A 14,527-nucleotide genomic window follows, 5' to 3' on the forward strand; every position below is an offset into this window, starting at 1 on the left:
CTTTTTGGGACCCCAACCAGCAGCCACCCTGCTAATGGAGGTCACCACCCCGTTGTGGAGGTGCAGGAGGGTTTGGTCCTGCTTTCTTATTTGCCTTCGTGGTACATTTACAGTGGTTGGACACCATGGCAGTAGAACACAAAAGCACCTCTGCACACCTTTGGCCAATCCAGTCAGATAACCACAGCCTTTATTCGTCCTGTGCATGTGTGAAGTGCTTGTGTCTGTCTGCCACACCAGGATTAAGGTCAGCAAACACTGCATGATTATTTACTAACTGTGGGTTAGTAATGCCCAAAGGAATACAGCTTCTTCCCTGCAGCCACAGCACTTAGAAGGGACACTCCAAAGGAGAGAGCTGAAGTAACAGCTCCTACACTGTAGCACTGACAGGACATGGCATGTGTTAAAAAAAACCTGGCTGTGTTTTAATACCTTAAAATACTGTGATGTGGGTCCACACTAATGCTCCAAACATCTGTGTAAGCACACAGAAGGATTTGGCATACAGTCCATTTTAATTGGGCTCTGAGATATTCTCAATATATGGGCAGGAACCTGATATGCAATATGAACGTCCCATTGTAAATAACCTTGAAACTCCTGTTTAGGCTGTGATCCTCTACTTCTGTAACATGCAAACCCATAAACATTTGAGATTTGATTCTCACGTAACAAATCCGAGCTTCAGGTGATTGATTTGCCGTTCTCACTTACCTTCTGTAAATCCTTTAGAAGTAGTCTGTGGATTCCAGTTGAAACCATTGGTTCAGATACAATGGGATGTGTCCACACTGTGTAGAGCAGAGCAGGAGCCAGGCAGTGAGCTCCAGCCCCTCCGAGCTCTGCTGTGCCTACATGAGGAGTAAGAAGAGCGGCTGCTGGGTGGGCCGACCTGAGCTGTGGGCATTGGAGCTCACCTGGCCGAGTGAGAAATGCACTGCATTAAGAGAAGCACGAGCAGGGAAACCAGCAATTGGTGCATATGATGCACACACGTACATATTTTATATGTTTATTCTTCTTAGAAAACATTGCGGCTGTTTATGTCCATTAATTTACACATACTTACTCTTACTACAGTATCATTTATAATAATACTTTCACCTCTATAGCACCTCCTCTTCAAGGATCTCCAATTGCTTAAAAACGTCAATAAATAAAGCCTCACATCTTGCCTGTGAGGTAGGTCACACTGTTATCAAACTTTACAGATGCGGTAACTGAAAACAGAGAGGTTAAGGCCAACATTTTCGAACATTTGTACCTGAAGTCGACCATCTAAATTGTCATTTAGATGCTGAAATAAAAGTCTCGTGGTTTTCTTTGGTTGCAGAACATCCACAACTACTGCTGCAGTCAGGGGCTGGGAGTCAGGCCTGCCGCTGGAGGCTCAGCTCTGCACGGCCAACCAACAGCTCCACATCTGAACACAGCTCTAAAACACACAGCCCACAGCAGAGCCAGAGCTCAGAGCAGGGATTTACCTCCTCTGTTCTTAAATACGACTTTAGAAGGCTGGTGTGGATCTGGTAAATCAACTGAAGTGACACAAAAGCCATCGGCTATTCCCACAAACTACATCTGTCGTATAAATACCTTTTTTGTTTTCCTTTCCTTTTCTTGTTGAGGGGGTGTTTTTCACAGCTCTGTGATAACGAAGACAACGCACAGCACACATCACTTGTGCAGTCATAAAACACAGCGCACATCTCCACTTGCTGCCTTTACATTTCTACAGAGTAAATTCCTTTGCGCTTGCGATAAATAGAAGTGGCTGATAAAGGTCTATGAGGATACGTGTCAGAAGTCATGCACACAGCTTGCAACACACATATTAAAAGATCACCGTTAAAACTCTTGAGTTGAAGCACGAAAATAACTACCTCATTCCAACACAGTCCTGTGTAGAAACACGGAATAAGAAGCACCATCTTATTCCCAGTGCCGTAGGTTATAACAACTCATCGAGATTAAAAAAATTCAGGCACCAAATGAATTACCCCGCAACACAGAATAGTACCTACACAGAGTGCTCTCCTTGCTATACTACAAGAGCAGCCACGCAGCACTATGTTTCACACCATGTGACGAGCGTCTCATCACATCTCTAACACATCTCTGAATGTTTCCTCTTGGCCTCTATGGGAACCTCTAACGCAGAAGAGAAACTCACCGCGAGGGCAAAGCCTGGCCCACAGGTAAGAGACCAGACTGCACAGCATGCTGCTGTATTCCACCTCTACAGCGATGCTGAAAGGCTCTATCTTAACGTGGGTTTCTCTCGCTGTATAAAAACTGAGACCAATGGCCAGCAGAACACTGTTCTCTATCACGGGAGTCTTTTAGCTCTGTTTCAGAGCTCCATTAATTAAATCGTCATCCATAAATTAAGAGTGCAATGCAGCAGTTCAGTCTCCCACATTAAATGAGAATTTAAAGGAATTAAATAATAAAGCTTATTTTAAGCAACCAATGGAGGACTCGACGGCCTTCTAATAGAACTGTAACAAAGCCGTACTGGGAACAAGGAGGGATACTTGGCTCAGTCTCTTTTAAGATAATACGCTTCTGTTACGGCTTCTATGTGCACTTGTCAACTTCATAACAAGAAAAATAGAAAACGCATTTAGCTCTTCTTCCATCACCAGCGCGGATCTCCAATTAGCTTCCAGGTGGGGGCAACAGTAAGCCAGTTTTCTTTCACACACGTTCCGTTCCGCTTTACCGAGCGGGCACCGCGGCGGCGGGATCGCAGCGCTACACCGCAGGGCTGCGTGCCGGTGCCCCGCGCCGGGCATCGCCGGTCCCACCCGCCTCCCTTCCCCGGGGCAAACCGGGCGCACAGCCGGCCCCCACGGCGCGACCCCCTCCCCGGCGAGCGACAACCGCCGCGGAGCCAACGCCGGCCGTGACGGCAGCGGGGGGGGCACCCGATTCTCCGCGGCCTCCCCCGCATCCCTCCCACGGGGCGGGCGGCTCCGGCACGGCGCTACCGGCGGCCGCCCCCAGCCCGCCCGGCGCTACGTGTCGGTCCTGCGGGCCGCGGCTCGGCCCCGCGCGGGGGCGTTGGCGTTGGCCCCGGCCTCGGGCCGGTACTTGAGCCAGCAGATGAGCCACGTGACGACGACGGAGAAGAGGGCGAGCACGCTGGCCACCGACAGGCAGATGGGCCCCACGGGCGACGGCGAGGCGCCGGGCCCCGCGTCCCCGCCGTACTGGTTGACGAAGATGAGGCCGGTGAAGAGCAGCACCACCATGGAGAGGAAGGAGACGACGACGCACACGCAGCCCGCGCTCAGCGCCGCCCGCTTGCAGCTCTGGCAGCTCTCGTAGCCGCCGCCCGAGGAGCGCGGCCCGGCACGGGCGGGGGTCGGCGCGGGGGTCGGAGCGAGGGCGGCCGCCGCCTCCCGGGCGCGGGGCGGGCGGCGCGGCGGCAGCGGCGGGAGGCGGTCCTGGGGCAGCGGGTCGCGGGCGCGCAGCTGCGGCGGGCAGGCGGCGGCCAGCTTGGTGTTGACGGGCAGGCCGTGGACGCGGTGGTCGGGCAGCGCCGTGCGGTGGCGGCACAGCGGGCAGGCGAGGGAGCCGACGGCCGCCCGCCCCGCTCCCGGCCCCGCGCCCGGCTCGGAGGCGGCGGGGGGCTGCTGCGCGGCGCGCAGGTGCAGCTGGCTCAGGCACTCCTGGCAGAAGGTGTGCAGGCACTCCAGCAGCTTGGGCGCCCGGCGCTCCAGGTCGAAGTAGTTGTAGCAGATCTTGCACTCGTAGTCTTCGTAGCTCGGGGCGGCCGCCGCCCCATCCTCCTGCCGCCCGCCGCGCCCTCCGCCGCCCTTCTGCGCCGGCTCGGCCATAACATCGCGCCGCGGACGGCCGGAGGGTGCCGGGCTCCGGGGCCGCGCCTGGCGGGGCGGGCGGGCGGCAGCCGCGGGCCCCGCCGCCGCCTCCTGGCCGCGCCCGCGGGCTGCGGAACGGAAGGCGGCGAGCGGCGCGGCGGCGGAGGGCCGGGCGGGCTGGCGGCGCCGCCTGGCTCCGCGGGCGGGGGGGGGGAAGGGGGGGCGGGCTCGGCGCCGCCCGCTCCTGGGGCTGCGCGGCCCTGCGGCGGGCACGGCCGGCGGGGTCGGGGCGCCGCTGCGGGCGGAAGGGGCTGGCGGGCGCCGCCTCGGCTCGACGCGCGCGTTCCCCGGCGCGGGCGGGTCGGGAGCGGCTGCCGGGGGCGCCGCGGCGCGGGGTGCGGTGCGGGAGCCGCTTCTTTCTGGGAGGAAGCTGACCGGGCCGGCTCCTTCCTTCTTGTTCGGCGCGCAAAGCAGGTGCCTGTGCTGCAGCCGGGCCGGGAGGAGCCGCCGCTGCGCTTGTGTACAGCGTACAGCCTGGGCACACTGCTGTCTCGTGTTCAGCCACCTGTCAGCTAACACCACCAGAGTCTTTGTTCAGTGCAGGCCCAGCCCAGGCAACAGAGCATCCATAGCTTCATAGCAGATCCAAGTGCGACCCACGAGAAGTGCATCTCACAGGAGAGAACTTGCATGGGGATTCTCAGTTTAGCATAAAGTGAAATAATGGGATAAAGCTGAGGAGCTTCACTCTGTGAAAAGAAGAAAGAAAATGACTTGTGCAATCACTGTGGTGGACAGCCAGTTCTGCTCATGGGGTCAGCAATCATCCCTCCCTAAGGCCAATTGGCACTGCCCGCAGCCACAGAGCATCACCCTGCTTGGGTTTGGACCATTTTCATCCAGCTCATTTGGTGCAATACGTCTCATCTCATTCACTTATGAACTCCTACATGCTTTCAGATATGTGTCTGCGTTTGTGTTTGTTATGTTTGTTGGTTTGTTGTTTGGTACTGTTTCCCGGTTGTTTCAGCCTTCCCATTTCATGAGTTTGTTGCTACATTTCAGGGGATCTGTAACAGTTGTATGTCAGATTATCCCCAGGCTCTGCTATTCCACAATCCTTTTGCCACGTTCATAACCCTCCAACTTTCAGTTAATGTTCAGAACACACGAAAGTGCCAAGATCTGAGCAAAATCAAGTTCAAGTGAAGTTACTCAAGGCACTGTGTTAAATGCTTTAATAGGGTCCAGATATATCATCTGTGTTTCTGCTTCAGACCTCTGCCTTTTGTGTTCTGAGTTCTCTTATCTGAGCTGTGTCTGCCTGGGGGTCATCTGGAACTCCACCTCGCATGGAGGGTGGCTCTGGGAGAGCTTCCTTCCAGTTCCTGAGCCTTTGGGTACTGTTCAGAAGTTGTGTTACTGAGCAGAGGTGACAAACAACCCTTACAAAACGCACATTTTTCCACTTAAAATTGATTTTAGTGTGTTAAATACTGGGCCGATATACCCCATGCAGGCCTGCAGTTCTGAACTGATGCTTGTCTGGAGCCAGGAGGAGCTGCATGGTGAGACAGGAGCTGGTGGTGAGCCAAGTCCCAGCACCACACATTTGTCACAAGCTGGAGCGTCCCTGCAGCACCAATGTGCTAATTTCTGTTCTGCTGCACAGTCAGTATGTCTAATGACATTGAACATCTTACTTTGTAGGTAGGAAAAACATTATTTCTGATGGACATGTCAGACAGGGATGGCTGAGCTGCCGGCCTGCTCGTGGTTACATTGTTAACAATCTGTTTTATATGTATTTCCTATGCACTTCAGCAAATCTCCTCCAGTCCCACTTCCTGTCTCTGTTGCAGGGCAGCGCCAGTTGTGCATTACCTTTGTGCCCTATCATTGGCCTGTAGGACGCTGCAGCAGCATCCTCTGCTTTCTTCACGTTAACATTTTATTTCATGTAATGTATTTATGAATAATTTATAATTAAAGTGGTTTCTTTTTTGTCCTTTCTGCTTTGGAACTTCTGTAAAAGCCATTGCATGCAGTACAGAAGGGAATGTTAATTTTCAGTAATATTTACGTGCTATTTTAGGGACCTGAAAAAGGATAAGAAGGATTACAGTTATGAGCAATGCCATGTCAGTCGTAGCCATGTACAAAATGTGTTGTTCCCTCCCTTAATGCACGTGATACAAAGCGTGCAGAGGTAAATGGAAATGGTGGCACTATATTTGACGTTCCTCTACTCCCAAGAAACTCTTTGTTGTGTTGTAGCTGCTAAATACAGTCCTGTGCCAGTTGCCTCAAGCTACGAGCAATGTGTGAAAGATCCCAGATTTTCTTAAAGTGAAGCTGCTTCCTCCTGAATGGTGAGGAAGGAGCTGACACTGTGTCTCCCCTGCAAGCACTGCAGAGACACTGGGTTGTTCACAACAAATGGGTGAGGGCGTGGGCTTGCAGCTGGGACTGACCATGTCAGATACCATTTCTGGTGATTCCTTTTGATTTGTTTTCCATAACACTGGGTTTTCAGCACAGACAAAACAAGGAGCCATTTACAGATAGCAGGGTGGTCCTTTAGTGCAATACTCTTTTCCAAGAGCCTGTGCTGAACAGCATCAAGGAGCATCCCTAGACTTGGTACACAGAGCAGACCTGGTCTGGGAGTTATTTAAGCCAATGGCAGGCATAGACCAACTGTATGGTTGTACTGGGATAAGTCCTTTGGTTCAAACAGTGCCGTGTTTTCTGCCTATCACAGCGACAGTGACAGCTGAAGTTGATGCTGGAGTACTGAGGTCAGTGATGGCACAGGAATGGCCAAGCTGGCTGGGCTGTGTGTGCAGTGCATGGCCACAGCAGCTGGGCAGGGGCAGGTATGTGGGATGGGGATGGCGGTGTCTCATGTAGCACCATGGGGCTGAGATTAGCCATGTGCTGGCCACATAAAGCACCTGTATGGGAAAATATTACCAAGATGAATCAGTGCTAGTAATAATGCTTAGTGTAATTAGTGAACACCACAGGGCTACTTGCTGTTGAGCAGTTCGGTTTTGCAACTTAATTCGTCTTTGCATTGTATTGAGTAAGAAAAGCTGTTTCTATGTGGAATCACTTAAAAAGAATCTGTAGTGCCTTGGGAGCTTTATTTGCAGTTAGAGCTCATCATTAGCAGCATTGAGTACAAATAGGTACTGCTATCTCCACAATAGAAACCTGACCTCGTGAAGTTGGTAAATGTTTTCTCATAATCTTTCAGACACTTTTTTATCCTTGGTAATGATGAGGACATTTTTTTTTTAAGACATCTTGGAAAAAAACCGCCATTGCTCAGACCACAATATTATGTATATGTGCTTAAATCAATTTTGTTCTGAATGAGAAACAGATGGAGGATTTGGGAATTTTTTGCATTCATACTCTTGCATCTATTCGGGTAACGCAATTGTCTTTTCCTTCGAGATGAAGTGAGCATGTGGGAATTTGTTATTGTTTTTAGACAAGGATTAATTTGCTTGAAGAAGAGAAGGCTCTGGGAGACTTCATTATGGCCTTCCAGTACTGGCAGGGAGTGTATAAACAGGAGGGTAGATAGTGATAGGACAAAAGGAATGGTTTCAAACTGAGACAGGGGAGGTTTAGGTTAGATATGAAGAGGAAGTTTTTCAGCCAGAGGGTGGTGACGCACTGGAACAGGTTGCCCAAGGAGGCTGTGGATGCCCCATCCCTGCAGGCATTCAAGGCCAGGCTGGATGTGGCTCTGGGCAGCTTGGTCTGGTGGTTGGCAACCCTGCACATAGCAGGGGGTTGGAACTGGATGATCTTTGAGGTCCTTTTCAACCCAGGCCATCCTATGATTCTTACAAGAAATGCTAGAGTTAAAGATCACTCAGTGTGAAACCTAAAATCTGATCTACTGCTAGCTGAAGCCTGAGGGGTCATTTCCATCAATTTCCATGGGCTTGATGTTATTTACATTTAGTATTACTTTCTCTTGTCGATGTATTCCAGTTTTATGCCCAAGAAGTACCAACACAGGGAAGAAGAAACTTCACAGAATTCACTTGAGTTTTGTTCTATGGTAACTTGGGAGGGAGGAGAATACCAAGTGTTAAGGTTGCATTATGAACAGCCACGGATCAAAACAGAACATGGCATTTTGTCCTGTATACATCATCAGCACATTCACCATGTGCACTGCCTCTTCTCTAGGAAGGCACCTGAGAGAGAGCCGTGCGGGAGGAGGGTGAGGCTGGGACACCTCATGGGAAGGCAGCAGGCTGGGACAGTGTGCCCTGCATCAGGGGAACACAGCAGCAGGCTGTTTGTCTCAGCTCTGCCAGTCCAGCGGCTCAGGAAAGGCGGGTGAATCTCCAGCATTGCGAGGGGCTGAAGGCTGCCAGAAGGGATGCTGCCAGCTTTCAGATCACCCCGCCAAGGGTGACTGTAACTCTAGGAGGAGAGGGGTATCTGATTTGTTACTTGGCGTACTTTCGCTGCATGTTCCGTTATGCTGGCCCACTCCTTTCCATATTATTGGAAAGGAAGATGAGAAGCTTGTTTCTAATGGGTTGATTAGATATTAAATATTTTGGAAGAAAATCAGCCAACGACCGGGATGTCCTTTAGGTGGGGGTGAGAACTCAGGATGTTACATTTGGAGAGAAAGCCCTCCAAACTGGCTGCAATGCAGTTACAGCTGAGTCAGGAGATCCCTTTATCCCAGTTTGAAATCTAAATGACTGCAATTGAAGAGTACATAGTTCCTGTGTTTTATGAGTAAGAATAATTGCAAATGAATTCGATTGCAATATTTTGTACACAATTGTTTTTCCCACAAAAATGTGGACTAGGTTTGTGCTCTCATTAGCGACTGCCAGTTTGGAGAAGTTCCACTGACTTCCCTGCAGCTACCCTGCTTGCACCTTCCTTTCTGAGTGCAGAGTCAGGCCCTGCATGCATAATTTTTCCCCTTTTAGACCCGAGGGAACACACCCGGGAGCCAGGCTGGGGTCCCATCCCAGATCAAGTCTTTCATACGCAGATTAGAAGACAAGCTTGGTTTGGCAGTTACTTTAAAAGAGACCTTGGATGATTTTATCAACAGCAGAAGAGGCAATTCATTCTTTGTGCCAGAAACCACCACAGATCTCATCTCGGGAGATGTGATCTATACTGACTTATTCAGAGTGAGAGAAAAATGCCATATTTGGGAGGTTTCTTAGGACCACTTTGGGTCTCTGGAAGCTCTTTTGCCTTCAAAAACCTCATCCCATAATCTCAGAAATATTTTTACACAATGTATTTAGATCAGTATTTTTGTTTTATTTATTTCTGTAGTCTCGATTCATGTCTTCAACTGTCTGAAGCTTCAGATAGGATTTCACAAGCTCATCCAAAGTCTCTATATTAACTCTTTTAGAAGCATGGATTTGGTTCGTGCTGTGGGTCAGATTTGCAGATGCTAATGTAGGAAAGCACCTGGGGAGTGCATCTCGCTCAGCTCTTGTGCTGCTATAGACCTTGTAGCCATGATGGTAGGGATGCAGAACATGGCCACTGCCAGAAAAGCCACCAAACCATAGTTAAATGGTGCTTCCATTGGCATTCAAAAGAACGTGTATAGCCCAGTGAGCACAAATAGAGGTATCAGGGTGGGCACAGCTGTCTTATGTAAAACAATCAGTGATGTCTGAAGCCTTGTTCTCAGATTATTTTGTGAGCCAGGAATGCAAAGCAGTGCTTTACAAGGAGAGTTCTCGGCCTGTCACGTGTGGCTGTGGGGATTCAATAGCACTGGAGGCTTACTGCAGCTTAGCTGCAATTCTCCCCTGCAAAAACCCAGAACCCTGAAAGCACCTGCCGTTTGGTGATACCTCCATGCATTCCAGCAGCAAAGTGTTTGTTCTAAAAGTGAGGCACAGGAGAAAATCACTTGTGTGGTGAGCTCTGAGAGGCAGGCTCCATTCTCAGGTGCACCGACGGAGCTTCGCAGCACTTGAGCCAGGCCAGTCCTGATACAGGTAACAGAAATCCAGCTCCGGAGTGTCATGGATTACCTTCATATCACACCTGGAACCAAGGCAAAAGCTGTCAGTCTGACCAATGATTGTTTGTCTCTACTGTACCATAAAAGATGTACATATGTATCCTTCTTGGTGTGCTGCCAGTCAATCAACGTTAAAACGTTGACAGATGGGTGTGGGATTTTTTGCTGCCTTTAAAATAGGATCAATGACATTAAGGTTTGTCATGTAAATAGTAGAAATAAAGCAAAGACCCCAAGAGCTATTTATGGTTTTAGGATGACATCTGTAACGTGGGTGGCAGTAGAATGAAAAGTAGAGAATCTCACAGCTCTCTGTAGCTGAATGAATTGACTGAGCCTGCATTTCTGGTGGTTTGAGAAGCACCAGTATCCCTGAGTTCATGCATATGAGCAAAATAAGACCTATGAAATAAAGTGGCATCAGTAGAAGATTCTCCGAGGGGATCAGGCAGTTGTATGCTGTATGATGTATGGCATCATGATTGAAGTGTGAAGATGTACTTACTTCATGACTGACTGCAAAACTCAAGGAAGAAAAGTGAACAAAGGGAAAAAATGAGCCCAACTAAAAGAAATCAGCAGCCCAGTCTGCCTGCAGAATCTCCTTCTGATAGGACAGAGAAACACACCAAGACTTTTGCCAAAACCTGAAGTTCTGTACCACAGCAGAATGCATGCAGCTGTGGGACACCTCAGCAAACCACCCTGACCATCAGGCTAGGGCAGTTTCATTGCTCATCTCCTCCTCTCATCCATCCTTTCTGCACCTAACTCCCTGACTGATGTTTTGTTGAGATTTATGTAATACTGGAAGAAAACAAAAAACAAAGATTATCACTGCCTTCTTGAATGCTTTGTGCTGGGGAGTTCTCTGCAGGGACTGTCCCAGCACTGACAGCCAAGTGGATGTGCCAAGCAATGCCCAGCTCCACAGCTCATGCACAGAGCTTGGTGAAAAGGCAGAACTGCCGTGTTCCTAACTCATGCTTGGCAGCAGTGACTCACACCACTGATAAGTGTTTAGAAAACATAGTGCTGGAGGAATGGCAGAAGCTCCCTACCCATGAGATGCCACTGAGGAGAAACTATGAAGCTGGTAGCTGGCATTTAAATTCAGCCTCTGCTCTGAACAGGATGGGCAAGGAGCTCGGGCAGTGAAGCAGCAGGCAGTGCATGGGAGCTCTGGCACTGCTCAGTGCCAGGGCAACACAACCCAGTGCTGGCCAGTGCCAGTGAGTATTGATTTCTTCTCCTCCTGGAAAATGATGATTAATATCAGCAGCACAGCTTCCAGGTTGTGCTGCTGTGAGAGCTTTGGTTGTGCTCTGTGCATGGGAACAATGAACAGAACCAACCTTTTCTGAGAAACAGCCTGCTTGGAAGACAAGGATGTCTTCCTTGTGGGGCAGTGTGTGACACCGTGCTCAGTAGCAATTACAAGCTGTCACTGTATCACCATTTCTGCACCTCCCAAATGTGGTTGTTGTGAGTGCTGAAGCTGTTGTTAAGACCATTTTTCTTCCAGAGGGCTAAGAAGGAATTGCAAATAAAATCAGACCGACTGTCGGTAGTCGAGCGTTTAAAACTTCCCAGGGGTTAAGTTAGTTATTTGTACACAGCATCATTCACTGCCATTTTGCCATCATTTCCCCCAAACCATGGAGTGCACAAGGAATGGGATGCTCTACAAATAACCAGAAATGTTGAGAACACCTCCAGGAATTTCACAGTAGAAATGCATGCAATTGAAGTGTCCAAATGATACGGTGCCGAATCATTATTCAAATGACATGCTAATCATTGCTGGAAATTAGCAATACCATCTCAAGCAATGCAAATCATAAGCAATTACACAGCATTATCTGGTTACTTGCACTGCAAACAGAAAAGTTAATTATTCCTACCCAAGGCAACAGCAGAAATTTCAGCACATTTTCTTGCAGTTTTTGGAGATGCCTTTATCTTTCCAAGCTCTAAAATTCGCTTTATTTTCATACTTACTCTAAAACTGGCGATGTGACCATGTACATAGTAAAGGTTTCATAAGAAAACTATGTGAGAGTTATGAAAACGAGGGTCTACAATTCCATTTCTCTCTGCCTCAGCTAACAGGAGGTGAGCAGCTTGGCCCTTGAAGGGCTGATATATTTAGCATACACAATGCTGCGTGCTGGAACTTTGCATTTTTAAGACCATCTGTGCCAAGACAAGCGGCTGTGTGTTCAGTGCATTGAAGGCAGCTGATGTATCATAGAAACGTGTTCCAATCTTGCTGTGTTGCTCAGTTTAACTAACAGAGAGGATAGCTGCACACAAAGCACTTTCTCATAGTCAGACAGGGCATGCAGAACGGGCAGGCTGGGAACCCACTGCAGCCCTGTGGACTCCTGTTGTGCAGAATCAGGCTGGTTTTGTGTTACCTGCTCTCAAACAGAGATCAGATCTGGGAGAGATGCAGTGAGAGTGGTGCCTGCCTGGGCTTTATGTGGCAGACACACCGTCACTTCTGCTGCTGCAGAGCTGAGCAGGGTGGAACTTTGTGATCTGTGCTTTTTATTGACCGATGTTGCAAAAGTGTTTTTTTTTCTCAGAAAGTTTATTTAAAATGAATTTGAATTGAACTTTGATATATGAATGAAAAGAGGAGTGAAGTGCTATGAAAAAGGTGGTCTCTGGTGCCTTGGTACCTAAGGGCACATTATGCAGCCCTTTGCCATCTCTTCAGCTTGCTTCGCAGTCAGAGCTCTTCCAAAGACAAGGAGAAAGCCCCAGGTTGTTCCCTGTGGGGTTGGTGGGTGGTTGGGTCTGACGTACAGTAGGAAGTCTCATACCCCAAACAGTATGTTCAGCAACGTGGCAACTAAATGAAAGAAAATGTGGGAATCTTGCAAGAAGAGTCAGGACTTTTGGTACTAAAAATCCACAATTTTTAATAGTTTCTTTTAAAATACAAAGAGCGAAAAAGAAGGAGATGAAGGAAGATGAAGATAAGAACTGGGTTCTGAAGTGTATGGAGAAAATGGCTGAGGAATAAGAAAAGATGAGGGTGAAACTGGGAAGAAAATTTGGCTGAGATCTGTGCTGTGGTACTGATACCTGGCTGGGAATTCTTCCTCTGCTGCAGGACCAAAGGCTGTTTTGTCAGTGCCCGTAGTGAGGTGAAGCTGTGGCAGTGTCATGCACACTGAGCCCATCCCAGCCCTGTGTGCAATGCTTGTCTCATCTGCATCCATGCTGTGCTTTGGGAGAACCACATTGTGGCATCTGGGTGCTCAGCAGCAACCTGCCCCGCTTGGAAGAGGTGCTGTGCTGTGCTGTGCACACAGGCGAAAGGCTGCATGTGTTCTCTCCTTCAGACCCATTCCTTCAGTTCCTTCGAGTCAAAACAAGATGTGTCTGGCTGTCAGCATTGCTAACAGACTGGCACCTGGCAGCGGAGCTGCGTTCTTACAGCACCACCACCCGCCCCCGGTCATGGGATTTTGTTCCTGGCTCCTTCTGCTTGCTGCTGGAGGCAAATAACTCCCGACATGACAGCAATATGTGTTGCTATAAGGAAGGGCTCTCAGTGCAAGGAATGATGTTCAGTTTCCTATGAAGTTATCCTTTGTTGTCTCATCTTTCCCACCTGTCCTCAGCCCAGAGGAGAATTCCTTCCTGGGTGCTGAGCAGCTGCATCTGGAGTGCTCAGCCCTGGGTAAAGCTTTTACCAGTCCTTGAAGCTGCATGGTTTGTAAACAGCTTCTTTTGGACGCTCTCAGAAGGACAGTCCTTTGCAATGGTGCTTCTTCCACTGCTCTTACAGAAAGCTGTGTGTTTACGTGTCAGGATACCTGTACGGGGCATGCAGTGTGTGTGACACTTCCTGGAGGTGTTGTTTTTTTCTTCCTCCAAAGCAAATCTTTGTGAGAGACAAAGCCCGAGTGTTTTTATCGGCTGTCAGAGATAACACAAGGCAGGGCTCAGGAAAAGGATAGTGGAGCATTGCTTTGTGTGCAGAATGATTCATACGCTTGCTTTGAACAAGAGCAAACAGGTTCAACGGGCAGTGCCAGTGATAAAATGAGCTTCCTATAGGTGTTAATCCCAGTTCCGAGGATCCTTCCCCTGCAGTAGCCAGCTTCCTGCCCTCAGCTCCCCCCAAACCCTGCATTCCTGTGGCCGACGCACCTCCCCTGCTTCTCTCGGTCCTTGCTACGCTCCTGCCGTCCGTTCTGCTGCCGGTTCCCGGTCGCCAGGAAATAGTGAGTGCCAGGCGGGGCCACCTGGAGCTCACTGCGTGCCTTTCCCCTCCTGCTGCTGTTTCTCCTGAGCACCGCAGGAATGCAGCTCCGTGGAGACCCTGCTCCAGTGCTGACTGAGGCTGAGTGTCGGGGTTCACGTGGGTGAGCGGCAGAGCGGTCATATTGGTGTCATCTTCCTAAGGAAATGCCCCAAAACCCACGAGGAGTTTTGCGTTATGAAAACGTTGTCACCCAAATCCAAACTGAATTGTTGCTTTCATCCCGGAAATCAATCTATCAGGACATGGAGGAAAAAACGAGGCCAGAGGCACATGGCTGTCAGCTCCTGCAGGCAGCTTGTGGCCAGGAGCGGGCTGTGTCCAGCACCCCGACACCCTCCTGCCCGCCGAGGGACCAAGGCC

At 49.7% G+C, this 14,527-nt stretch overlaps 1 protein-coding gene across 1 annotated transcript; it reads right to left on the minus strand.

The window, feature by feature from the left end:
- Positions 1-1,001: 1,001 nt before the first annotated feature.
- Positions 1,002-3,918, minus strand: RNF228 (ring finger protein 228). The gene has a single exon (XM_072344440.1). It carries the CDS (start codon positions 3,846-3,848, stop codon positions 3,024-3,026), a length of 825 nt encoding a protein of 274 aa, XP_072200541.1. The 5' UTR covers positions 3,849-3,918; the 3' UTR covers positions 1,002-3,023.
- Between the last annotated feature and the right edge of the window lie 10,609 nt (positions 3,919-14,527).

The sequence above is a fragment of the Excalfactoria chinensis genome, chromosome 9 (assembly GCF_039878825.1).
Source record: "Excalfactoria chinensis isolate bCotChi1 chromosome 9, bCotChi1.hap2, whole genome shotgun sequence".
NCBI classification, from domain to species: domain Eukaryota; kingdom Metazoa; phylum Chordata; class Aves; order Galliformes; family Phasianidae; genus Excalfactoria; species Excalfactoria chinensis.

Excerpts from the sequence above, each read along its gene's own strand:
- RNF228 (XM_072344440.1), bottom strand. The coding sequence starts at position 3,848 with ATGGCCGAGCCGGCGCAGAAGGGCGGCGGAGGGCGCGGCGGGCGGCAG.